The 26,871-nt window shown below is 35.2% G+C and overlaps 1 protein-coding gene across 3 annotated transcripts; it reads left to right on the top strand.

Annotated features, from left to right (window-relative positions):
* Positions 1-26,871, top strand: LOC112522955 (DNA-directed RNA polymerase III subunit 2). 3 transcript variants are annotated; one of them, XM_025132322.1, is made up of 39 exons: positions 1-230; positions 458-1,693; positions 1,771-1,855; positions 2,925-3,046; positions 3,439-3,531; positions 4,259-4,334; positions 4,416-4,506; positions 4,630-4,682; positions 6,749-6,813; positions 10,329-10,434; positions 10,575-10,685; positions 11,390-11,449; positions 13,207-13,236; positions 13,348-13,398; positions 13,489-13,587; positions 14,733-14,792; positions 15,064-15,156; positions 16,217-16,318; positions 16,416-16,526; positions 16,659-16,775; positions 17,531-17,647; positions 17,747-17,827; positions 18,878-18,982; positions 19,068-19,148; positions 19,235-19,366; positions 19,460-19,504; positions 20,318-20,395; positions 20,485-20,624; positions 20,723-20,804; positions 21,276-21,394; positions 21,471-21,606; positions 21,731-21,861; positions 23,191-23,316; positions 23,401-23,456; positions 24,055-24,125; positions 24,753-24,837; positions 24,906-25,009; positions 25,585-25,713; positions 26,516-26,871. In XM_025132322.1, exons 2-39 carry the CDS (start codon positions 1,647-1,649, stop codon positions 26,561-26,563), a joined length of 3,438 nt encoding a protein of 1,145 aa, XP_024988090.1. In that variant the 5' UTR covers positions 1-230; positions 458-1,646; the 3' UTR covers positions 26,564-26,871. The 3 variants fall into 3 exon arrangements, with proteins under 3 accessions (XP_024988090.1, XP_024988091.1, XP_024988092.1); XM_025132323.1 differs by lacking the exons at positions 1-230; positions 458-1,693; positions 1,771-1,855; positions 2,925-3,046 and having other exon boundaries at positions 3,064-3,531; positions 4,251-4,334; XM_025132324.1 differs by lacking the exons at positions 1-230; positions 458-1,693; positions 1,771-1,855; ... (4 more) ...; positions 4,630-4,682; positions 6,749-6,813 and adding an exon at positions 6,821-8,580.

The following is a 26,871-nucleotide window of genomic DNA, read 5'->3' as shown; positions in this document are numbered from 1 at the left end:
GCCAAAACCCCTCCCCTCTTCCCCCCTGTTCCCGTGTCTCGAGTTCTCTCAAGACTCATCACCATTGATCGGTAAGTTGAAATTAGATAATTCTAGGATCCTTTAATCGAACCAGACTTATTGATATTTGATGTTTTTGTTGTATGATTGTCAGGTTCCAATTTTCCATAACACATTACACAAGTAAATTGGATTTGGAAACTTAGGCGTCGTATCCCGAGCTGTCTCAGGTTCGATTCTGCTTGTTTGTTTGCTCATCATACATAGCATTGATACAAAAAACAGTTAGAAATTAACGAACTGATGAATTGTTTCTTTGCTGAGATTTGCTCATGTTCAGGTTTGTTTGTTCGATCCTCTGTTCAAGTTTGGGTTAGTTTTCTCTTGAAAGTGTTTGTTTGTTTGCTTATTGTGTTTGTTTGACCTCCGTTTGTGCTTTGTTTCTCCTCGCCATTAGCAATCAACTGGTTTCTAATTCTTACTGGCGGATGGAAGTTTCTAATACCTACCAACCAATTAGTGAGTACCGCAACAACGTCTGATTCTCTAGACTTTGGAAGTACAATTATGCATATGATTGGAACCTACCTGCTTACATCTGCTAACTGACATGACCAACAGTTGACCTTAGTTACAGAATAACAGACTTGTGTAATGTAAACATGTTGCTACTTTACATGCCACTGTGCAACATTGTAATTCATGGTACTAATTTCTTTAGATGGTCACCCAATAAAGTGACGTCCACATCAATTTGGTTGAGAGAACACTACGGAAAGTTTTGGGATTATGCACATGAAATTAGGAGGCCAATCCTGGATTTACAGTCAAGATGGAAGTCAATTTATCTCATCTGTTGGGTTTTCTGGACTTTTCCCTTTTCTTTTTGAGATGGAGATAAGAGACAAACGAGAGAAAGGAGTATGTATCTCATTCGTCTAGCTTGTTTGATGATGCAACATTTGGAAGAAAAGTATTTAGGGGCCATTTGATTCATGCAGGCCTGAAGGGGAATGAAAATGAAAGTGACAAGGAATGGATTTTCATTCCTCCCAGTTTAACCTGGACTGAAGATTTAGGCTTGTGGGAGAATTGACCCATTATATTATATAAAACAAAACAGTTTCTTTTATATTCAATCGCATTAATGACGGCTTAATACCTCTAACCAAGCACTCCCTTAGTTTGAAGTATTTGGCGGTAATTGATATAGCATCATCCATTGTAATTAGTCATATGTGCGTAGACTAGTTGGTATATGTGGCGTTTGTATATACATTTGTTTTGAAATTATCATATATATAAATGCTTAGAAGTTATAAAGTGGGCATAACACGACTTTATGAATAGGTCTTGCCGACATTTCGATAGAAATGCTATATTGATTGTAGGGTGTTACAAATCTCTTGATGCTACATTTTTTTTTAGTTCTGATACAAAGTTGATACCATCTTTCTTCTTTTGTTGTAGGAGACATAAAACAAGCATATGTTAATTGTTAATTTGCACCTTCTTCCTTCTTGGGTACTGAAACATAGACTTGTTTTGTAGTTTGAGGCTTCAAGAGGACCACCTGGCTCCGCCCCTGGCCATTTTCATTTTCCTTAAACTCTATAACTGAAACACTCCTTGGGTTTTTTCCGATCATGGGGGTCATTGAAGACTCTGCTATGTTGGACGCAAGTCTTCAAGGGTACGTCATATGTTCTACGATCATTTGTAATCATCATGTTCCTGATTTGATGATTATTTTTTTCATTTTGATTTCAGTAGTGAAGGGCTTGACAAGCAATTCCTTGCTGCTCCAGTGAAGTCTGCTGTCGATAAGTTCCAGTTACTTCCCGAGTTTCTCAAGGTAAATGCATTTTTGTTATAATTTTTTAATTGATCATAGGTTATACGATCCCTTGCTTTTAGATATCAGAAGTAATATTTAGGAAAATTATTGGAAGTCAATTGGGTTACTTTCGAACTTGAAAACCGACATGTATATTTACAATCTTTAGAAATAAAGTTCTAGTTATAGTAATATTCTATCAACGACAGGAACTTCAAGTAGAGTAAAATAGTTTCTGATTTCACCAGTTTTTTAAAGTATCTAATATTTATATACAACAAATTTGCATTTGAAAAATCATTAGCTTTCACCCAGAGTTAGGGATATATATATTTGTTGCCTATTTGGATATGGTTTTAATAATCATAGCTTGCATTACTTACATATGAGTTGACATCTATTTTCTCTAGTAGTCGTCTCTAGAAACAAAACGGAGGAGACCAGAAAGAAACATAATGTTTTATTGTTTCAGAACAATGTATCAATTCCCTCTTCCTCTCTCTCTGCTTCTCTTTCCCTCTTTCTCTTCCCTCTTCTCTTCTTCTCCCTTTCTTCTTTCTCTCCGTTTCCCTCTTTTCTCGTCTTTTCTCTTCTTTGTCTCCCTTTTTCTTTCCCCTCGGGGTGCCTTGGTTTCTGGTAGTTGAGGTTTTCTCCTACCCGAGCGCTTCATTGCTGCTGTTTTAGCGTTTTAGTGTTTTATCTTGATCTGGAGGGGTCTCCCCCCTCCCTATCAAAAAAACAATGTATCAAACTGTAAGAAAATAATTACGATGCATCCAAGCCTTTGTCTCTGTTAATGTTACTATTTTGTTATTATTATTATTAGAGTGATATTTTCTGTCAGTTGAGTATTCATAATGTCAACAATATTTTCAGTAATATAGTTTACAAAGCAAAAAGGAAAAGATGAGAAAAAAGAACACTATCATATATTTGGAAGGGATGGGTATACATATTTAAATATTAGTTTTGCAATCTATTTGCCAACAGTTATGAACATGTATACATATTTAAACATTAGTTTTTTAATCGATCTTGCAATCTGTTATGGATGTGTGCTTCTGTGTGTTAACTTTTGGAGTTTCAGGTCAGGGGTTTGGTGAAGCAACATCTGGAATCTTTCAATTATTTTGTTAAAACTGAAATAAAGAAGATTGTGCGAGCTAATGACCTTGTGACATCTAGATATGATCCTAGCGTCTACCTGAGGTAAAACAATGCCATTTTCTTGTAGATTTTATAGATTTAAAGATCCAAATATGTTATTTATGGATTTTACCTGCAAGTATATTGCAGTTTTTAGTTAATTTGTAATTAACGTTGATCAGCGACGGTGATACCTTTCTTAGTCCAGAATTGCACACAAACCACATTGGAATTGTCTTTAAAGATAAAATTACTTCTCTGAAATTGGCTCCAATAAAGAGAAAAATACAACACTTTGGTTCCAAAGTAAGAACCTTGACTTTTGAGGTCATACAAGCAGTACTGATAGGAAATGCATCTTAAAGTGTATCGACTTCTTTTATTTTGCAGAGGAGGAAGTAATTTTTTTTATTGTAAGCTGTCAAGTTAAGTTCTTTCTTTTGTGCTGATGACAGATATAAAGATGTTTGGATTGGAAAGCCTTCTGTAGTTGTTGATGGTGTGACTGACTCACTAACCCCTCAAAAGTGTCGGCTAAGCGACATGACGTAAGCAAGTCTCTTTTTTGTTGCTGTTTGCATTATTTCTTACAGTTCTAATTTGATTTATATTTTAGTTATATCTCTCTTTCATAATTGGTTAATCTTCTTAAAATTCCATAAAATGGAGTGAATCCTGTCCAATAGGAGTGCACAGCACTACACATGCATAATCACTACACATGCAAATGACAAGGGAAAACACTCGATCAAACTACCTTCTAAACAAAACCATGATCTGCCTATATGGACTACTGCACTTTAGGTGCTTATTCTAATACAAGAGAAAGAAATGGTGCTTTTGTATGTTGTTTCTGTCCAACCAGTTTGCAGTTATTGATTCTAGCATCTGTACTTTTATTTTGAATAGCAGTTATGTATATCATCTTGATGATGAAACTTGTAAAATACTCCCATAGAATAGAATTGGTTTATATACTGCTAAAGGTGTGAATCTTTAGCAATCATTTCTAGTTAAATAGTGGATGACTTAAAAGTTGATTAGTTGCTTGTGGATTGGTGTATGGTTCTATGGTTTTGATTCATTCTATCTGCAAGACCTACCTGACCTTAATCTGGTATTAGTCATTTACGTGCTTGAGTGGCAAGTGAATTAAGCATCAATGGCTACTCACTTATTTTTCGTCTTTCCCATTGTCAATTGATAACCTTTGACTATCTTGATCTTGCCTTAGTTTTCCCCCTTCATTTGTGCCTTGTGTGCCAAGCGATGTAGGTATGCGGCTCCAATATTTGTGAACATTGAGTATTGCAATGGTAGTCATGGTCATAATACCCATCCACAATTCAAGGTATGCTATAGATCTTTGTTGATATTTGTAGTATCACTTTCTAAGTTTTGATGTTTAAATCTTTGTTATATGATATTGCAGAAAGATGTTGTTATAGGAAGAATGCCTATCATGTTAAGGAGCTCTTCTTGCGTCCTTTATGGCAAGGACGAAGATGAACTAGCAAAACTCGGTTTGTATGCTCTAGAACAAAACGAATCATACATATCACTCTACTTATATGCATTTGAATTCACGTTTATCAACTTTTCATAGCAGTAATATCTAGACTAATTTCCATTCATGTCTCCATTAGGTGAATGCCCACTTGACCCAGGCGGATATTTTGTTGTGAAAGGAAATGAAAAGGTGACCTATTATCTCGGAGTTTTACAATTTTCATGCCATTTCTTTAATTTCTATCATTCCTTAAGAATCTGTTTCATCGCTAAAAATGTTTATTATGAATGTGATTATTTTCAGTTATATATCTTTATCAGAACCTAATTTTGTAGGATTAATTGGTTGTCCCTATATGCTGCACCTTAAAATACTTGAGCTGTGCTATTAGAATTTTCGTTTCAGATTGAAGGGCATAAATTGAGTGCACAGCACAATGTAGCATTTTCTGCTTTAAATCTAAGCCCAACTTTGTTCTATATAAAATTCGTTCCATTATTTGCTTGTCAATTATTGTTGCTTTTGGGCCATGGCTTGAGTTGATCTTTTATGAGCAACCCTGATGCCCATCTTCAAATATGTTGCTATTTCAGCTCCCTTTGGTACTCAAATAATTTATCTGAACTTAGGTTTACAAATGGCTTCTGCGGTCCTGCCATAAGTCCATGAGTTGCTAATAAAGAAAACATCATCGAAAAATAACAGTTTAAATATTTCAATAGAAGTGATATAAAAAAAATATAAAATGCACCATTTAATGGCATCTTCTGTATGCTTAGACCTTATTTTTTTTCCTGTTTTCTTGTTAACACTTTTGAATACTATAATCCGGATAGAAAATGTAAATGGAAGACGTAGAAAAGAAGTGTTGCCTGCTGGAAAAATGATAAAACAGTGTTCGGCATCTGTTTATGTTTTTGGAAAGCAAATTTGGTTTGCAAACTCAAATAAACAACAATTATAACTTGTAAACTTGATTTCAAGTTTTTCATGGTTTGCAAATTGGTATACAATTGAAAGCATGCATCAGCTATTTGACTAATTGAGGTTGAGGTTTCAAACCTAATAGAACATGATTTCTATCTTTTTCTAAAATATTCATGATTTAGTATCTTTTATAGTATATGTCTTTTGGTTGAAACTGAGTGACTTGCTGTTTGCAATTCGATTTCGTTGTCAAACAAACATACAAGACTATTTAGATTACCGAAATTCTCTCTAAAAAGAGACCATGTGTGTTACCACATGAGACTTTTGTTGGTATGCTCACATCAATGGAAAGATATATATGTACCACCGTATAAAATTACTATACAATGATTAAGACATGCTTAATTATCTGTAACATTCTTGACATAGCGGTAGACCCCTTTTGGGACACTCATTTTGGTTTATACTTTACATAAAGAGTACAATACTATTTTGCATGCATGCTCAGACTTTTAGTCTATCTATAACAACTTCTTTTAAACATATTACATGAAATGATACTTCAATTGAAACAAAAATAACTACTAATTTTCTGAAAGTCCTTCATATGTGGATGAAGGAGCTCATGGACATGAGGTTGAAATGTTGTTGTTAGACTTATTCTTGGATGGTGAGTATTCTTCTATGTTGGGTGGGGGGACTTGGTGGTTATTTCAATTAGCTTTCTCAATCCAGAATAACCATTTAGGTGGATAAGGGTCACTCAGAGATGGATAAAATGAAATAGATGAGGAAACTGGAAAGTTGAGAGTCTCGAGACAACACTATTTGGGGATGTTACAGCTGCGACGAGAAGAGGAGACTTGTGCCAAGAGGAGGGTGTTTGGAGAGGTAATGGTTGGCCAACATTAACATCGGAGGGAAGTAGTTAAGAGATTTGAGGAACTAAAATATACCGAAGAGTTGGCTTTAGATCAGAGATATTAGAGGAATACTATTCATGTTCTAGGATGCTAGGATCTGTTCACCTTCTAGGAGTTCCCTGTGAACTTCCATTTTAATTTTACCTCAAAATAATTTGGTTAAGAATCCCATTTTTCTCGTTGTCTTTGCAGTCCTGTTTTGAGCTTTTCTGAGGTGCCATATCTTTTGCTATTTTTATGGAACCTGGATTTGTGCGGCCATGTTAGATTGTGCAAATTAGGAGATAAGAGCAGTCGTCTTTCCTCCTTTGGAGTTGAATATTTTTCTGTATCTTGTCTAGTCTTGTGTAATCATAACTGATATTAATAATGGTACATTGTTGATTGCGTTGATTCTTCCAGGTGATATTAATTCAAGAACAACTTTCAAAGAACAGGATAATTATAGACACAGATAAGAAGGGTTGGTGAGTGTTCTTTTTCTTTCCGTTGAGATATGCCTGTCTAGCAATTTATTCTCTTGTTTGTTTTCTTGAACTATGTTTCTCTGATCATCCTTGTTTTTAGTATGTGTGTTCGAACTCTGCAGATTCTTAACCTTTTATAAGCTTAAAATAGGTGCTGTAATCTCCGAACCAGCAGCAAGCCCTTTTTTCTCGCGCTTTCTATGTGTTAGGCAAAGATAGTGCAGGTGAAAGCCCAATAGATCCCATTTATTTGTCGCTCCACCTAGCTCACTACCCAGCACGAAGAAATCTCTTAGGTGGGCGGATGCGTATCTAGATCTACTATCAGCAGTGCAATTCCATTTCGGTTGTAGTCTCAATCCTATGTTAATGGAAGCCTCCACTGTGTCTGGCCCCCTCAATCTTTCTATTCGGAGTGAGTTATGCTAATTTACCAAAATAACATACAAGAACAAGTTACTACTATTATTGCTGGTGTATACATTTGAATAAGAATTTAACAAAACACCACATATTGTGGAAGAAAACTAGTGCATGTACCATCTTCATTGACAAAAGCTAGCCTGGACGGCTGGCCAGTGTGCATCGTAATAATAGGGCAGTAATTTATATTAGTCGTAAAATGCTGACAAGAACTTTGAGTGAAAGGGTTTGAGACAAGTTGATAGGAAATACAGTTTGATCCAAGAAGGATTCATTGAGTTGGTGAAATTATTGGTCTTGGAATTAGTGGAAGGTGGATGAAGTAGGTCTGCTTGTTAGGGTTCTACGATGATAAATCTCTTGGAATCTGTTGTAGTATGGTCTATAGGACTACATTACAACAATATTTGCTTCATTTTTGGCTGCCAAGAGGCGATGCGCTCATTAATCACTGTAGTAGAAACACAATTGTTTAGATTGATGTATTGCCTAACATGATGTAAATATAATCAGCAGAATTTAGGTGTAACGCCCCAATTCCTACTGCGGGTGCCATTACGTTCTTATTGATATTACTAAGTCTTGTATATGAACTTGTTTAACTTTATTTATATAACTTAGCTTTATGATTACAACCGAGTTTAAATACTAGCTGAAACGTAACTCAATAGCTTAAAATACAATAAAATTTTGCTATTGATTAGAACAATACTTCTTCATGCTATCCTTCTTTACTTCTTCCCTGAGATACATACATGAGATACTTAAGCTAAAAGCTTAGTGAGTAGTTATGGTTTCATGAATAAACAATTTTCATGATGTTTAATATTTTGTGAATAGTAATTCACTAAAAACTCTTGATCATGCTCAAAATAATCTTTTTATCATGCATAATCATTCTTTTGAGATCTCACTTGAAACATGTAATTATGCCATACTTGTCTTGAGGTTTGCTAACCCCCGGGTCCATAAAGCCTATTCCATAAGGTCCGTTTGCAAGACGTCCCTTGTGATATCCTGTACGTTGGATATTTATGGTCATATATAACATGTAAACACTTTCATGCCTTGGTGTAAAACACGTACTTGTATCAAAACGTGCCATCATGCATATCTTGTATATATATATGAATATATAACATTTTCATGTAAGACAAACAGGTCGAAATATCTTGTAATGCATAAAATACTTTTATATAGCATGTATGTAAATCTCATAAGTACTCACCTTGATTATGCCTAGCTTTTCCCTTAATTCCTTTCTTCAGCTTGATTATGTATGAAGAGAGAGATTTCTTATTTTTGGTATGGAGCTAATAATAACACTTCAACCCCTATTTATAGGTAAATTTATTGCATTAGCTACTTGTTCTTCTTGCTCCCAAAATTGTAAACTTATGAGAGTTTAACACCTTGTTTTTGAGGATAAGAGAATCTTGACACCTCATGCTTAATATAAAAGGAATATTGGCACAATGCTTGTAGCTTCTATTTGTCATGCTCCTAGCTCTTGTTTGTCGTCATGAATTTTGGCAACACATGCTTCTAGACTTGACAACTCATAACTAGCTTGCTTTGTCATGCTTAGTAGACTTGCTTAGTCATCAAATAGCTTGTAGCCCTCACAACTCATCACTTCAGGTTTGATTTCTCATGCTTTGCCTTGTAAGCTATTTGCCTTGAAAATATGATAATTTAATAGATGCTACAGCTGCTGGCACCTTTTTAGAGTACTTAAATTACTCATAATATTTGTGTTTAAGGCTTAAAACATTGTAATTCAACAAATATGAAACTAGGGTGTTACATTAGGGAACCTTATGTTCAGCTTAGATCTTTGGGATAGACTTTTTAGGTGACACAAAAAAAGCTGCATGCATGTGAGTAAACTCATTCTGCTCGGCTGTGCAAACAAATTTTGGCCTATAAAAGATGCTAGATTGGATGAAATATTTGGTTATTGCATTAAAACTAATGGTAACATGTGAATTATGATTGGTTATTTGTTTTGAATCATAGATCTCATGTCATTTATGGATCAAATCTGGGAAATAGACCAAGGAAATAAAATACTTCTCTAGTGAATTTTTAACATGGTTACCAGGGAGATAGAACAATAATTGCGTTAGATGGATGTACATTGTGCATGTATTGTTCCAACCCTTGATATATTTGAAATGATAGCAATTGTTGTTACCAAAAAGCTAGGATCGGTTCAGGCCCAGCCAAAACCTGATCAAGGTTCGATTTAGGAGCGGTCAAGGCCCTGCTATTGTACATGTAACAGTGGTTTTTCTTCCCCATGAAACGTCTCTCCCAGCTAGTGATGACTGGCGCAATGTATTGCTTACCATTGGAACCTGCAACAACTGATTTATTACAAGTTACTGATCACTATTCTCTTTAGGCATGTGTTACCTCTTCTCTACAAAAGTACAACCAATAACATGCCCTACTCTTTCTTTCTTTCTTTCTTTCTATGCCATGCTTCCAAAATGTCATATAACCCTTCTTTGCGAGAACATTGGGAAGACATTTTTCTTTGTTTCTGTTTGCATTTCATTAAAAAAATTAAAGAACATGCAAGAAGAACTCTGCTATAGCATATCTCTGATTTTAGCTTACTGTTTCATTGTCCTATGCTAAATGAAAATGTATCTTCCAAGTGAAAAAATGATCCACTGAGGCTTAGTCAATCAAATGAAAGCTAATATGTTTTTGTAGTTTGAAAGTGGTGTGGAAGGTTATTAATGAATTTGTAAACTTCTCAATTTTAGGGATGAAAATGGAAAAAAAACCCAGTGATTTTGTTTGATGTAAATATATATTTTTCCTCAAACAAGCACAATTGTAAGCAGACGAGTGAGAAATTCAGAGAAACGTAAACTGAAAAGACGATTGTTCTTTCTATTTGTTTGGCTTCATACATTTTCACTTGGATTTCTACCTACCCAACTAGTTTGAATCAAGGATGGTTATGTATTGCTCCATTCACAAATTAGAATCTAGCATTTCTTTGAGTCATATGTCTGCTTTTCTTTGTGATACCGCATTTGGTTCACTGATTATGTCCTTGCTGTTTTTCCTTCCAGCATCCAGGCATCTGTCATGAGCAGCACAGAGATGACAAAAAGTAAAACAATTATCAGAATGGAGAAAGAGAAAGTGTATTTGGTGTTGAATGCATTTACTTCCAAGGTATGAGTCTTATCTCTATCATGACTTGTTTTTTTAACATTTCTTTATATCTGATACTAAGATAAATTGTTATTACTTCCTATAACGTATAAGGATCCTTCATTTTTTTTCAGCATGTTCTTTCTCTCTTCTTTTGGTAGGTTCCCATTATGTTGGTCATGAAAGCTATGGGTATGGAAACTGATCAGGAAGTTGTGCAGATGCTTGGTAGAGATCCTCAATATGCTACTTTGCTTTTGCCATCTATTGAGGTAAACTATCAGATCTAGCAAAAGGATATGAACATGATTTCCATTGTCCCCCTTCTTGAGATTTGTTTTACTATATTATAAAGCATTTCGTAAGAAACTCTTAAAAACAAATTATTAAGCATTAGGTACTGCTTATTAATGAAATTCAAGTTTACAACTTATTACTGCACGCGTACACTTTTATAAAGCTAACCGGTAACCAACTTAGAGCATCGAAGAAGAGATTTTAAGGTGTCCTTAGAGGTCTCTCATCAATTGACATCAAACTTAAATGACAATCCCATCTTAACCAAGTTGTGATAGTGTGTGATGTGGGCAAAAACTGCTTACTGCACCCTCGAAATCTCCGAGAGTCAAGATCATGATGTTTCCTAATGGAGGGAGTTACGAGGACCTACAAATCCCTGAGAACTTTGTGCTACAATAATCTATGTATTCATAGTTTATCTGTTTCGTTTCTTAATGATCATAATGAAGCTACAATCCATTTCGTTTTTTATTCATGTTCATAGCGTACACATGTGTTAAGTTCAAAAACCTTGTTTCATTCACTTTTAATTTGCTCTGTCACTACTGTGATAGTTATTTTTTTTATCAAGCGCAGAAGTAATCTATGTAGGCATGGAGATAGGTCATCAGTCTCCCTGTGTAAGAATAAAACATATTGGACACTGAATATCACATTTTATCATTCCCGATTTCAGGATTGTGCAAGTATTGGTATCTATACACAGCTGCAAGCTTTGGAGTTCCTTGAAAAGAAGGTACTGTCGATTGTTGACTTGTAGAGAAAATCTGATTAATTTTTGACTTCTTGTGTGTTAATATTATGTTAAGAGAACTGTGAGATGTTATGCATCGGAAGAGACTCCCCAAAGAAGAGAACTGCCAGTTATGGTTGTAAACACACTACTCATGACATGCATTTAAAGGCTAAGCAATGAAAATAGTATTTCCTAATGTAGAATGGTACTGTATTTGACATTACTGCAAAAGTGTCCTTTTTGATTATTTCTCTTTGACTATTCGTATATTTGTTTATTGATCTTGCAAGCAAGTAGACGTATTTCATAGATAGTCTATTACATTCTAATCCATGTATATTTAATAATTCATGACTTGGCTATTTTATATGTTACAAGATAGCAGCCAAGTCCCCAAGTCATGAGATATAAGTTATATCTCATGTCATCTGGTAAACTACTAATATGTTCTCCCCCAGTCATCCATTAGTTTGTTCTTTTCCTTTGCACTGCATTACATTCTTGGGAATCTTGCCAACCAAGATTGATGTGTGGATTATGGAGAATGAGTATGGGAAAGGAAATGAGTTGATGAGCTTTGCCATTACATAATCAATGATCTCTTTGGCTTTATACTCAAGCTATGTTCTAGAAACCAAATCTTTGTACCAAGGGGTAGTTCTTCAAATTAGGATATTGGAGGAACTATCAGTGTTCATTTATAAGCTCTTATATAAAGAACAGTGGGAACTGCATGACTATTTAATGAGAGGGAGCCATAGTTCTTATTGGAATACTAGAATAGCACTAAAAGACTAAGTTCCTTTGATGCTTGTAATAGATTACATTATTGAGACTATAGTTATTTTGGTCTCAGCCTTTTTTCGGATTGGACTTCTCTTTATTGGTACTTGAATAACTAACATTGTTAATCTTACATTGCTGAAGAAGTTGATGATCTTTCTCTTTAGTATTTCAAGTTTCTGTTTTAAAGGAAGCATGTATCTGAGTTGGGTCATGGTGAGGTGTCCATGCCATTCATGATGCTCATGCCTTCAAATATCACGTCTTTTCTTATTTTACCTTGATGACTTTGTCTGTTAACTACTGTCACCGGGAATTAAGGCTACATAGTTAATGATTTGGTCTCAGCAATTTCCCGTACCTTATCTATTGTTAAACATTCAACTTGTAGAAAATTGTTGTTGCTAGCATGAATATGCATTAAACACATGGTTTAATAAAAATTATTTGGAGAGCATGAAGAAGATTCTACATTTATGGTAAGTATTAGCTTAACAACGAGTTATATTTACTGAAGTGGGAGGAACTCTTCACGCTTCCTGAGGGGGTTAGAACTTCATGCTGTGTTGCAAAGTAATTGTAAATTTATATTATTTCATGGCTGGTGATCCATAGGCCAATACTGGCTGTGGATTATCCATTAGCCTCTGGATAGGCACAATCAACAATGAAAATCTTCACTCTTGTTCTCCATATCTGAGGGCAGGCCAAGTGTTCTCTATCTTTATACTTGGAGGGAGGTATTCTGATGTATGTGGATCTTGGTCATTTGTTTATATCCAACGCCATTGATTAGTGCTTGCACCTGATACAACCAGCAGTGGCTATGGAACAGTGTATTTGCATATATATATATATATATGTGTGTGTGTGTGTGTATTTCTTATGTCTTGCCCATTACCACATGCTGGTTTCTTGGAGGAATTTATAAACTTACATCTTTCCTTTCTTGATCATTCATGTTTCGCATGCAGCGTAAAAAATCAATGTCGAGGTTTGGTAAGGTATGTCTCCTCCGATATACTCTTTTGCTGAAGGCTTATGGCTCCTCCTTATTTTGGTTATTTTACAGTTTGCATCGTAGTATAACAGTCAGGTATTTTTTGTTCATGTAGGATGAAGGAGCTTTGGGTGTTCTTCGAGATATTTTTATTCCGAATATTCGGGTGGGTGGAATCAAGTCTCCAGTTAACTGTATCAATTCCAATGCATCTCTATCTAACTGTCTCTCTCTCTCTCTCTCTCCATCTATCTAGGTGCGGGAAAACAATTTTCATTTGAAGTGCGTATACGTTGTGGTGATGTTGAGACGCATGATGGATGCAATTTTAAACAAGGATGCAATGGATGACAAAGTAAGTTTGAGCTTAATTAGCTCCTCTCTTAGTAAGGATGCTTTTATGTGTCTCAAGCACTCTGGTTCCAAAGGAAGTTGGTTGCTTATCAGTTATCACCATGTTCTTGAGTTATACAATTCTCAAGCTGCTTTAAAAAATTAATTCTTCACCCTCGGTTGAAATATCTTTAGGATTAATTGACCATGCAAATATCTAGTTCTCATCATATCATTCTTTTTCCAATATTTCTACTGGCAATTATCTAAAAGATGTAGGATCTTACCTTTCTTGCATTACTGGAAGTCCATGGAATCATTCGGACAGGTCATCAGAAGCCATTAGATTTTTACTGAAGAGCCTAGATTGTGGAGTTACTTAGTGTGGATAAGCTGCTGGACTTCACTAGTGCAAATTATGATGGATTCCATCCTTGGCTTCTATTGCACAGTTAAAGGGATGACATGCACTATTAGCAATTTAAGCCTTGATAAACTTGTCCATGGATTAGTACTCTTCAAAAACATGTAGAAGTTTGTCGTGTAAATCAAAAGTGTGCAGTTACATGCAAAATAAAATGGCAATAAGTAGTTTTTATTTTTCTATGTGATAGTATATATGTAGCAAACACATGAATCTGTTATTAATGAGATGTTAAGCTGTAATACATCTTCCCTATTGCACTGAAGCAGTGAAGTTCTTTATTTTGCTGTCAATTTCTGATTGTTCTCTTCTCTAAGCTATCATAGGCTATCCTGTTAAAGTTATATACCTTAAAAGCATTGGGTACACTGTACTGCTGTACACATTACAAATTAGCTTACATGCAGCTGAATATGACAATAAGTTGTTCTCATTTATGTAACAGTATATTTATGTAGGATGCATGCCAAGTTGATGTCTCATGAACCATTATGTCATACATTTCTTGCATTCGACCATTTGAAGTCATGATCTTTTTCTGCTGTTAAGTGCTGTATGGCTCTCATGGTCTGATGTTGGTTTCCCATTGCTTGCATTTATCTGTGTAGGTTAAAGACCTTTTCCTTCTTGAACATGGTTCATTTTGGCTGTATTATATATACGCATCATTATGTGTGTGTATGCGTTTGTGCCCACACACGTGTTTTCTTACATGAGTGATTGTCAATTTAACGGGTTTACAGGATTATATAGGCAATAAACGGCTGGAACTTTCGGGGCAATTATTATCTCTACTATTTGAGGTGAGTAGCTCGTTCTTTTGTTTAATAATGATGCTTACTGTGACAACCTAGGTCATGAGTTTTTCCGCCTTTGTATGCCACACTGCTTACTCAAGTATGGATGATGCTTTTGTTGTTGGATCCATGAACCAAAGGCAAAATAGAACAACTCTTGCATGCTTAACTTTTCACTTTTGTTATAATATAGCTCGTCAAGATTGCTGTTTTGTTATTTTTATCAACGTCAGTAGTCTTAATTATGTGCGATATCTGGTTAAACTTCATGTTTCAGGACCTGTTCAAGTCAATGAATGACCAAGTAAAATTTAATGTAGATAAGATCCTATCCAAGCCCAGTCGTTCTAGCAGGTTTGATGTATCTCAGGTATGTCAGTTGGATTAGATAGGCAATGTACAAATCTTTGTCATGTGATACATTCTAGTAAGTTATTTTCAGCATGTTACAAGGGTTAGCCTCTGTCTACTGTGCACACAAGCATAGGGCGTAGGAGATTGCATGGAAGAAGATTGATGGATTAACTAAATATTACCCAATTTTAGCATGCATAGTTGGAATACCAGTATTTAGTTTCTTCTAACAAATGTCTGCTACTGATATTTGTAAACAGTTAGAATCAAGACTGAACTGTCTTGCAGAGTGAAGGAAATAATACCTGGCTGAATAAAACAATCCAACACTAAAAGTTAAACCATTAGTTGTCTTTGCTCATCAAGGGAAAAACTGAAAAGCAAAATGAAAAGTGAAAATTGGGGATGCAAAAAGAAAAGGAAAATTTTCAATGTCAAAATAAATTGCGGTGTTACTGTTGTCTGGTTTAACAGAAAAAAAAACTATGCATATTACAGTGAAAGACTTGGTCAAAATGTCTAAATATGTTAGATTGAAACTAAAATGTGTCAGTGTTATGGCTTAATAAAACACTTCATGTCAAAATTGTGTACCTGTTCATACTAAGCACAATAACAACACATTTTAGCAAAGCATACTCTCATCAGAGAACTACACATTATATATTAGTTTCAGAACTGACATGATTGGTTGTAAAGTTAATTCCTTCGTTCATAGATGAGATAATAAGTTGCTTTTGATAATTGCAGAAACAAGACGTATGTTTAATTAAACTAATCCTGAAAAGTTTCCATAACCTCCTACCCTATTTTTAGGGTAAGAAAATAAAAAATCTAAGAAATTTTTGGTGTTCATTTTCATCCAATCAATTTTATTGTGTATTGTTATAAAAGGAAAGGATTGCCATTTAAACTTGAGAAAATGAAATTTTGGACCCTGAGATGTGAATTCCTAGTATGTACGCATGTGGCTTGTTGTAATTACTTTGTCAATTGTTCCTGTTAATTAGAGGCACTGCAACTAGAATCTAATTGTTCATTTTGTTCCTGCAACTGATTTTAATTTACTTGTTCAGCATCTACTGAAAGAGAGTATTACTGTTGGCTTGGAGCGGAGCCTTTCTACTGGAAATTGGGATGTTAGTCGGTTTAAGATGCACAGGAAAGGCATGACGCAGGTGCTTTATTTCTTTTTTTTTTCCAATTCCTATCACCTTTATACCCTTGTCAATGAAATATTGTTTTATAGGATAACTAATACTGCAGTTCTAACAGATTGTTACAAGACTGTCCTTCATTGGAGCATTTGGCTCCATGACAAAAATTTCACCACAGTTTGAGAAGTCGAGGAAAGTCAGTGGACCTAGGGCCTTACAACCTAGCCAGGTAGGCGCCTTATGAATCATAAACAGCTGTTTTACCTTTGTGGTATTTGAAGCTTTAATTTGATATATTGTAAACAATTGCTGTACATTGTAGTAACACTGCATATTTTTGTGTTGAAATTTCCAATCACAGTGGGGCATGCTTTGCCCCTGTGACACTCCTGAAGGTGAAGCTTGTGGGTTGGTGAAAAATCTGGCTCTAATGACACATGTTACAACAGATGAAGAGGAAGGCCCAATTATCTCCTTGGTATTTCCTTACTTTCCTTGCTAATTAGTTGATATTTCCTTGTATATATTGTGAAGGTATATATTTGTTTGAAATATATTTTTCTCTTAGATGGGTAGGAAATCTTGTCCCAAGTTTGTTTTTAGAGTTTCTTCTGTGGGATAACATCCCACATGCATCTCTAAAGAGCATGTTCACTATCTGGATGTAGTTGGGGATCTGGGAGCCAGTTTAGCTGTTTTAGATTAGCTTTGACAAGTAAAGAATTTCAAGTTATCTATTTTTTTGAGTACTACTGATGACCCAGTTACAAGTATTTGACTTGGATCAAACATGAGTATGAAAAGTACAAGGAAACCTTATCTTTTTCTTTTTGGAAGATTCGGTAATAAATAATGACATTTCAGAAAAAATAAAGAGTTGTGGAATTGACTTGAAAATAGCAAGATTCACACCAACAGTTGTTCACTTGACAAATGACATGTTCTATGAAAATCTCAAATCATCCAACGACCCACTTTATGAAACCTTGTCTATTTGTAGTGAATGAAAACCTTTATACAACTTGTTGAACAATAAAAACTAAAACTTACAAATACAATAATGAAATTAATTAGTCATAACTTGGCTATGTATGTATATAAAATTGTACTTACAGTAATCTGTACGTAGTTAAAACATCATATGAACTCACATACAATCATCACAAATGTACTATTTGCCCTACTCTTTTGATCCCCATCATCACTTTTTGCTTTCTTTCTCCCTCTCATTAGTGTACCTGCTTCGGTGTTGAAGACTTGTCAACACTTTCTGGAGAAGAACTCCATTCACCAAGTTCATATCTCATCATATTAAACGGGCTTATCCTCGGCAAGCATAGGAGGCCAGAGGTTATATGCATATATTTTGCTTGATGATATCGTATTAAATGTGATATTTTATTTGTTCGTTGGCTTAGTACTTCTTTACTCTTTTAAATGCATATGTAGCGGTTTGCTAATGTAATGAGAAAGCTACGGAGGGCGGGCAAAGTAGGTGATTTTGTAAGCATCTATGTCAATGAGAAACAGGTAAGCTCTTCGGAGTTGCAATTCATTAATTAACATTCATGTAAAGATCACAATTTCTTAAATAAATAAAAGAACAATATTTTTTCATCAGTTACCTTTAGGTATAGGATATATAGATAGATGATGATCACAATGTTCAATGGCTTATTTATTTTTAAAGTTAATGGAGTTGAATGCGTTTTCACCCTTAAATCGGAACTTGCATTAGATGCAAACATAATTTGATCGTTTGTAGCTAATGGTTACTGTTGATTATTGTCAGATTTGTACTATGTCGGATGTTAGTGTTGAGCAATCTAGTGACCCTTTCTGTGATAATTCTATTCACTTTTGTGTAAGCGAATAACTATTGTAATTGTAGAAAATATCCGGTATTATTACATCGATGTTTTTCTTGTATAATGGTTATTGGAGATGGTTAAGTGTTGTCACATTCAACTAACATTTTCAGCCTTTCCCACGTGTACGACGTTACTAATTTCAAACACATTTTTCTGCCAAAACACCTCTATTCTACCCCATGTGAATGGTGCCACTCTATAAGAACAAATCCGATGTACAACAGCGTGACAACTATTGCGGTATAAAGTTACTTAGCCATATCATGAAATTACAGGAGTGTGTGATTGAGGCCAAAGTGAGGTGTGAGATGGAGGTGATGGAGAACCAATTTGGATTCATACTAGGACGGTTGACAACCGAGGCAATCCACCTCTCAGATACTTCATGGAGAAGTATAGAGAGCATAGTAGGGACTTACATATGTTAGGATTTGACCACATGGTACCAAAGAACAAACACAAAGTGTGGCCATTAATTAGATGTGGAGCGAACGCATCGAATAATAAAAACGAACAAACCAAATGTTTAACACACTAATAAATAAAACAGGTAATAAACACTCATCTATAGCTGGGGAAGCATTTTATGTATTATATGTGGTCTCTCGTTTAATGTTTGATCTTGCTACCCTCGCATGTATTAGCAACATTAGTTTCACAAAAAACCATTACTGAAGCTTCTAAAGTGGGAGATTTGCTTTGTTGGCAGCGTTGTGTTTATATTGCTTCAGATGGTGGTCGTGTTTGTCGGCCACTTGTAATTGCAGACAATGGTGTATCTAGAATTAAGGATCATCACATGAGAGAGTTGAAGGTAAGTTACTTAAAACACGCTTTGTTGTTAACGAAATTGATACCAAAGTAGTCACATAATCTGTTAACCATCTCTTCTTTTAAAGGATGGAGTTCGGAATTTCGACAGTTTTCTACGGGAAGGCCTGATAGAGTATCTTGATGTCAACGAAGAGAACAATGCTTTGGTTTGCCAATTCTTGAATTCTTTGGAGATGATGACTTGTTTACTGTTTCTGTAACTTCCATTCTTACTCAATTTTATGATCCATAGATTGCTTTATACGAAGGAGAGGCAACCCATGAGACGACCCATGTTGAAATAGAACCTTTCACAATCTTAGGTGCTTGTGCTGGACTGATTCCTTTTCCTCATCATAACCAATCCCCGAGAAATACCTATCAGGTCTTTATTGTTTGTTGCTTGTGGAATTGTAGACCTTTCCCGTTCCACTTACCATAGGTTTGACAATTATGGTTTTGCATTTTGCTTCTTTAGTGTGCCATGGGAAAGCAAGCAATGGGTAATATTGCATATAATCAGGTATGGTTTTTTCTGCTTCTTAAACCATGCATTTAACTATTAATGATCAAACTTTTATTTTATATTGTTTGCAGCTATAGTTTGATTTATGGTGAATTCATGTTTGAATGCTTTCTCATGTATAATTGGATTTAGTTATTGATGAGACTTGCATATAAATTTTAGAACTTGTTGTTTCTGAATAGAGTGCTTTAACAGGGGTCCTGTAAATATATGGAAAAGTTACCTTCCACTAGAACCAGTACTCTCTAAAAGTAAGATATGACATGCCATACTAAATTGATACTGCAATTTTTGTCGGTTTGCATTGACCAGTCACTTAATTGCTATTAAACTTTCCCACAGTTCACAAAAATACTACAGAAAGTTGATACGACACACAAAGCTTATGTATCTTGAGTATGAATAAAGGAAAACAGTTTATTTGCCCTTGTACATTTTAAAGAGGATTCTATGGCCATGTATAAGTAGAGCTTAAATGAAGGAACCTATTCGGCCACGTGTACTATTTGAAAAGGATTTATTTGTCCCTCTGACAAGAAGTTGGATGAAGTCATTGGAAGCCAAAGTTGTTGAAATAAGTAGAAGAGGAGAAAGAGAAGGGGAAAAAACGGATGAAGATATACATTGACTGTTCCATTAGGTTCTTTTCTTCTTTATTGTTTTGAGTTTTGACTTTATGCCAATTTACCTAACCAGATTTTATCTGAATGCTATTTGCTTCATCATTTGCTTTTCATAAGTGTTGATTACATGCATTGGATTTTATAATTTATATGTAGTCACTTAGGTCCACTGTTTCTTTAAATGAAGCTATGTCGGATGGATACCTTGATCTACCTTTTGGTTTATCCTCAACGGCCGCTACTGACGACGAGAACAATCGAGCTGGTCGGTATTTGTCTTATCTGACCATGGTATGCACGAGTTCATTGGTTTGCTTCCTCATGATGTAAATAGGAAATTGGCATCCCTTTCAGGTTGGGTATGATAAACTTGGAGCTGGGCAAAATGCTACTGTTGCAGTTATGAGTTACAGTGGTTATGACATTGAGGATGCCATAGTTATGAATAAATCATCCTTGGATCGCGGTTTTGGTCGCTGTATCGTAATGAAAAAGTAGTTACCAGATGAGCATTGTTCAAACAGCCTGTTACCTGTTAGTTTCAGTTATGCTGTTACTGAAGTTGCTTTTTCCTATGCATATCTGTAAACAGGATATCAGCTGCTTATCAGAAATATGACAATACTAGTGATCAGTTCTCATCTCCTTGCAGATCCCAGCACGATCAGATTCAGGTGTTTCTCTCTCTCCGCCCCTCTTGTGTGCATGAAACTAATCTCTCGCTCTCTTTGGATGAACTATTGGATGATTAGACCAATGCACGTTTACATGATAACTTGTGAACAAGTAGATTATTAGTTTTATTCAATTATAAACAACCAGAGCGACATCTGGTGTATTCATAAGCATGATTTAATAATTGTCATTCAGTGAGCATGTCTAGATATTTGCTCATGCGTCATGCATGGTAGCTAAAATCTTCTCATGATCTTCATTTGTCCTCTCAGAAGGCCTAACCTTTATGCATTCATTGGGTTTGTCCTTATGAAAAACTGTCATATTTTGACTTCTATGATTGATTAGATATTTTTTTTATAACACAGGCTTGAACAGCTATTGTTGTACATCATATGTTCTGTATATGTCTTGATTAACTAATTTGCAGTTTATTTACTCCTGAAAAATCTATATTCATTCCTTTGTAGATTCTGGACAATGACGGACTTGCTTCTCCTGGTGAAATAATCAGACATCAAGACGTTTATTTCCAGAAAGAGTGTCCTATAGATCCAAAGGGTTCCATGAAGTCACATCCATCGCAAACGTGAGTTGGTTATAATGTACTAGACTTCGTTGTGTCTTTATGATGGTAAAGGCTCATTTTGTTGTTGCATCACCAGTCCATATAGAACAAGTAAACAAACCTACAAAGGTGCAGAAGGGGAGACGGCTGTTGTGGATAGAGTGGCTTTGTGCTCTGATAAGCGTAACAATTTAAATGTAAAGTTCATGATTCGTCATACTCGAAGGCCTGAGGTAAGATATTATGATTTTCATGCTATACAATACCATGTAACTCTCAACATCTTTTCTTCTGTCGGCTTTTTTCTTTGTCATTTCTCTGTCTGGACAAATTCCTGATACGCTTATTTTTATTCAGGTTGGTGATAAATTTAGTAGTCGACATGGCCAGAAAGGTGTTTGTGGGACCATTGTCCAACAAGAAGATTTTCCTTTCTCTGAACGTGGCATTTGCCCAGATTTGATTATGAATCCTCATGGGTTTCCAAGGTAGGAGACATTAGCTCTGCTTATTAGTAATATGAATTGTGCCTACTACAAGATTCCATATATGACAAGCTATTTGGGGTAGGATTAAAACCCAAAGGAATCATAAGTGGTAGAACCAGAAAGCGAAGACAAAGAAGTAAAACCCATAGGGTTCTTTGAACGTTAACCATATACACACACGCAAGTATGGAATATGGTATGCATCCTGAAGTTGTAAAAGAGAAACAAAAAATCTAGTATCCTCTTAGCTATTCCCTGTTTACCCCTTCAACATGGCACTCGTATTGTTTGATCAACTGTTTAGGTTGAAGGAATTAAGTTATCATTCATTTATGAATTGTCAATGCAAAACTAAGTAGTCACAAGATGGAAATTGAACAGTCGAGAGACTGTAATTTGTTCTCTCTTTCATTATTGATTATACCTTTTGTTATAAAAAGCTTAAACCTTTATGAGAGCTAGGTATCAATTAGCCAAAATATTCTAAAGCAACTGTTGGCAGTAACATTGATGGTAGAAGCTATGTAGCTAAACGGATAGAGAAGAATGTCTAAACAGGGAATGAACAATTGTGCTTGGCTCCACTCTGTGCCTAATCCACTTCAATAATTATGAAATGGGTTACTCTGCCTGCACTCCGCTGGAGTCTTTTCTTCTGGAGACTACAAGGTATTCTTCTACTGACTGCCTATACACAAGGTTGCTTCTATTTTGGGTGGCAAGATTTACCTTTATTAAAAAAAACCCTCTTTAAGTCTTGAGTCTTTTCCAACATGTGTTTCATGTTAGTCATGGCATTGATGCTATGTATGAGTCTATTTGGTCTCGTATCTGAACCTTATTTGTGACAGGCTGACAGCAGGCAAGGGGCAAACCCAAAACCTACATAACCATAGGGATAGAGAGAACAAGAAAATTCCAGTTATGGGGCATTTTAATTCATCCATTACAGAATTGTACCTAAATGGGGCAAGAGAACAGTTGGAATCCAAGATCAACAATTAAAGGATCAACCCATTTGATTCAACAAGGGATGCTATTAATGTTACATAGTCCTAAGATTGGTTCATCTTCTTGTAATCAATTATTATTTTTTCTCTTAAGATCACCTCAACTGGTATAGAATATGGCTTACATGCAAAGATGGGATCCAATGAATTAAATGTGTGTTGGCTTACAGTTATGCCATATATCTTGTTTGCAGGTCTATTATATTAGTGAGCTCTCATGATTTTTCATATCTTTATTAAGTTATGATTGATATTGGTAAAAGGCATTTCTAACCTTTTCGTTTCTGTTTTCTCACTTTCTGTCATCTATTTGATTTAGTCGAATGACTGTTGGGAAGATGATAGAGCTTCTTGGTAGTAAGGCTGGTGTTTCATGCGGGAGATTTCATTATGGCAGTGCATTTGGGGAACCTAGTGGTCATGCAGACAAAGTTGAAGATATAAGGTGCGTTCTGTCTTCGAGTAGTTAGTTTAATTTCAAGGCAGATATGGTTGCAGATCCTAAATGACATTTCACCTCTTAAAACAGTGAAACCCTTGTGAAGCATGGCTTTTGCTACAATGGGAAGGACTTCCTATATTCAGGTTCTTAATCTTTTTTTCACCAACATATGTCAATAATGGATCAAGATTGTCTTAGAACTTGAGTTTTATTCACTAATTGTTCTCTTGACACCCATGTATCTTTGCTATCATAAATGAAGAGTTGCTTAATCACATGAACTTTCAATTGCAATTTGAATTCTTTTTTCAACTACAAAAGATTGGACTTATCAACCTCGAAGCCCTTGCCAATTGCCATCGACAATAATTGACACCGTTGGCAGACATGGTTAACATGGTGTGCTTTGTAATTATGTTTTTCATTGTATACAACCGCTCTACAAGTCTACATGTCTGTAATAGGTCAGTATTCGTAGTATGGGATTCCTTTCCTAATTTCAAGGATCCTAAATGTACAAATGGTTATGTGCTATTTTATTTTGGAATAAGAAAAACCAAGAATTCCACAACATGTTTGGGATGGGTCTTTGGGGATCTTTATGTGTAGGCATCTGGTGAATAACTTCAATAGTCTAATTATATTGCATCTCTTGGGAGTAGAACTGGAATTATTTTAGCCTCTAATTCTCATATATATTCGTTAACTTTGAAAGCATCTAACTTTTTCACTATATTTCAGGTATCACTGGTATGCCACTACAAGCATATATTTTCATGGGGCCAATATACTACCAGAAGCTAAAGCACATGGTAGGAATTAAATTTATTCGTTGATCAAGCTGTAGCTGTATATGTAATTTGTAACAACTATATGTTGAAATTTTCTGCTGGAGAAATAACGTGATCAGAAAAAGGAAGAGATCGACAATGAATAGAGTGTTGCCTCAATTAGAGTGAACAATTTTTTAGGTAGAATTAGGCATGTTCTTTCATGCACTTCTCTTTAGTAATAGAGTTATTCTTGAAGAACAAAGGATAACAAAAATTTATATTCTAAACCATATAGAAGAGATGCGGCAAAATCCCCTTGGACTGTTGTATACATACACACACACACACACACACACACACATATATATATATATATATAATTTTGTAGTCACAATTGTTTAATTTATACTGCCATCTCTTGCCGTTATTTTTTATCATGAAATTTATGTACTAGCAAACAAGAGCGGGAGTTTGTCGTTCTCTGCTCTGTATCCTACTGGTGCATACCTCTTGAAGAAAAAATTTTCATGATAAAGAATTAAGACAGTAGAACATGAAGGCCTTATTATCATCCCATTGTTTGCATCCTTTTTTTTGACATATAACAAGGCTTTGTTATCGTCAGTTATGTTTGCTAATGACTAATTGAGCTTTATAAAAAACAAGGTCCTTGATAAGATGCATGCTCGAGGCATGGGCCCTCGCCAACTGATAACAAGACAGCCCACAGAAGGGAGAAGCCGTAATGGAGGTGAGAATTTTGCTTCTTTGAATTAGTTCGACATGACATTGTAATTGATAATTGTGATAATTACCTAGGGTTGCGAGTGGGGGAAATGGAACGAGATTGTTTGATTGCTTATGGAACGAGTAACCTGATATATGAGCGCTTAATGATCTCTAGTGACCCTTTTGAGGTTCAGGTATGTCTCATATGTTGAACTCATCTTCATGTGCTTAGGTGGTTCTTCTGTTGAGCTTCAATTATATGTACATTAATCTACGTTACATCAGTATTTAGTCTAGAAATGGACTGATGGTGCTGATCATGCCTACCTGGGTATATATATATATATATACACACACACAGAGAGAGGGGAGAGAGAGAGAGACAGAGAGAGAGAGAGAGAGAGAGAGAGAGAGAGGAAGGTTCAGGGTAAACCCCTAAAAAATGAAAAATTAAGGAACACTTTGGTAACCATTCATCTGGATGGTATGCACATGTGCGTACAAGTAATTGAAGTTGTTTCTTGGTTTTTGCACGTGTGCATGTTATGCACACATGCATACTTGACAAATTGCTTACAAATTACTTGTATCCAAATGTGCATACCGTCTAGATAGACGGTTACCAAGGTGTTCTTTAGTTTTTCAACTTTTTGTGGTTCTCCCCCGAACCTGACCCTATATATATATATCCAGTAAACGAATATGTAGTACTGTGCAAGTATTTGATGTCAAAATCTTCGTGCATGATTCTTTTTTTGTTATCTGACAGGTTTGTAGGAAATGTGGCTTATTAGGATACATAAATTACAAGTCGAAAACTAGGGTATGTTCCACATGCAAGAATGGAGATAATATCTCAGCCATGAAACTACCATATGCTTGCAAGCTTTTATTTCAGGTAAATTTTAAAAATATCTCGAGGTTTCTGTTGTCTTGAGGCTTCATTAACTTGATTTCTATCCTTACAATTGTTTAATCGTTGGAATCATCTATTCTTACCCAAAACTGGGTGACGACCGATCCACACACACCCAGTATCCATATGCTGTTAATCGCACTGCTGCAGTGGTGGTCAAATAGTGGTCCCACGATTAGCGGTGCTATTGACTGCTAAATGACCGCATTTTGAACACAAAAAGTAGCTGCATAACACTAATTTGTAGATAGGCAGTTTTGATGTTAAAAAAATAATTGTGAGCTTTTGTTTAGGACTTTTACTCGGTTTTATTTTAGTCCAACAATATCAAAACTTCATTATTCTTATTTTTTTCCAACTAGGACCGGGCACCATTATTTTTTATTTTTTGGAACTTGTACAACATTATTTTTATTCTTTTGGATTTTGATTTAAATAAAAATATTCACATTGCTCAATTATTTTCATTTGGACTTGGATATTATTATTCTTTTATATTTTTTATCGAATGCATAAAATATATTGAGTTACGTATGCATATATGCATGTATGTAATTCTAATTATTATATGTACCGTTTATTTTTGGACCGTTATACCACTGCTTTTCCATAACGATAACTGCTATTTCAAATCACGGTGATATCATATTTTGACCGCTGTAATACTATAGGTATGATAAAATGTACATGCTTGTTCTCAAATAAGAAAGTTGGTGAATTTAGAGTAGTATTCCTAACTTATTTTGCTTCATTTTTATTTTAATTTATCATTTCTTGATTGCAGGAACTCCAGTCAATGAATATAGTTCCTCGTTTGAAGTTGGCTGATTAATGATCTCCCTCTCTCTATCTCTCTCTCTCTCTCTCTCTATATATATATATATATATATATATATAACCACTATTTGCTCGCATTGGCTTTTGTTACCTTCAAGGAAACCTTATTTTTGTACGGTTTCTGTTTGACTAATTAATTTTTGGTAGTGTTGATTAAGAAAGACAACATATGCATACCGGCATCTATCTCTAGACATGAGGAAATTAGGTTAACCGAAACTAGGCCCAGTCACTGAAACCGGATTATCCCATTCCGGTTATAATTAGTTGTCAACTGAAAGTATGGTAACTGATTATGATAGA

This window comes from Cynara cardunculus, assembly GCF_001531365.2.
Source record: "Cynara cardunculus var. scolymus isolate 2C chromosome LG 12, CcrdV1, whole genome shotgun sequence".
NCBI classification, from domain to species: domain Eukaryota; kingdom Viridiplantae; phylum Streptophyta; class Magnoliopsida; order Asterales; family Asteraceae; genus Cynara; species Cynara cardunculus.
Note: the sequence above shows the minus strand (reverse complement) of the source record. Positions and strands in the feature narration are given on the sequence as shown.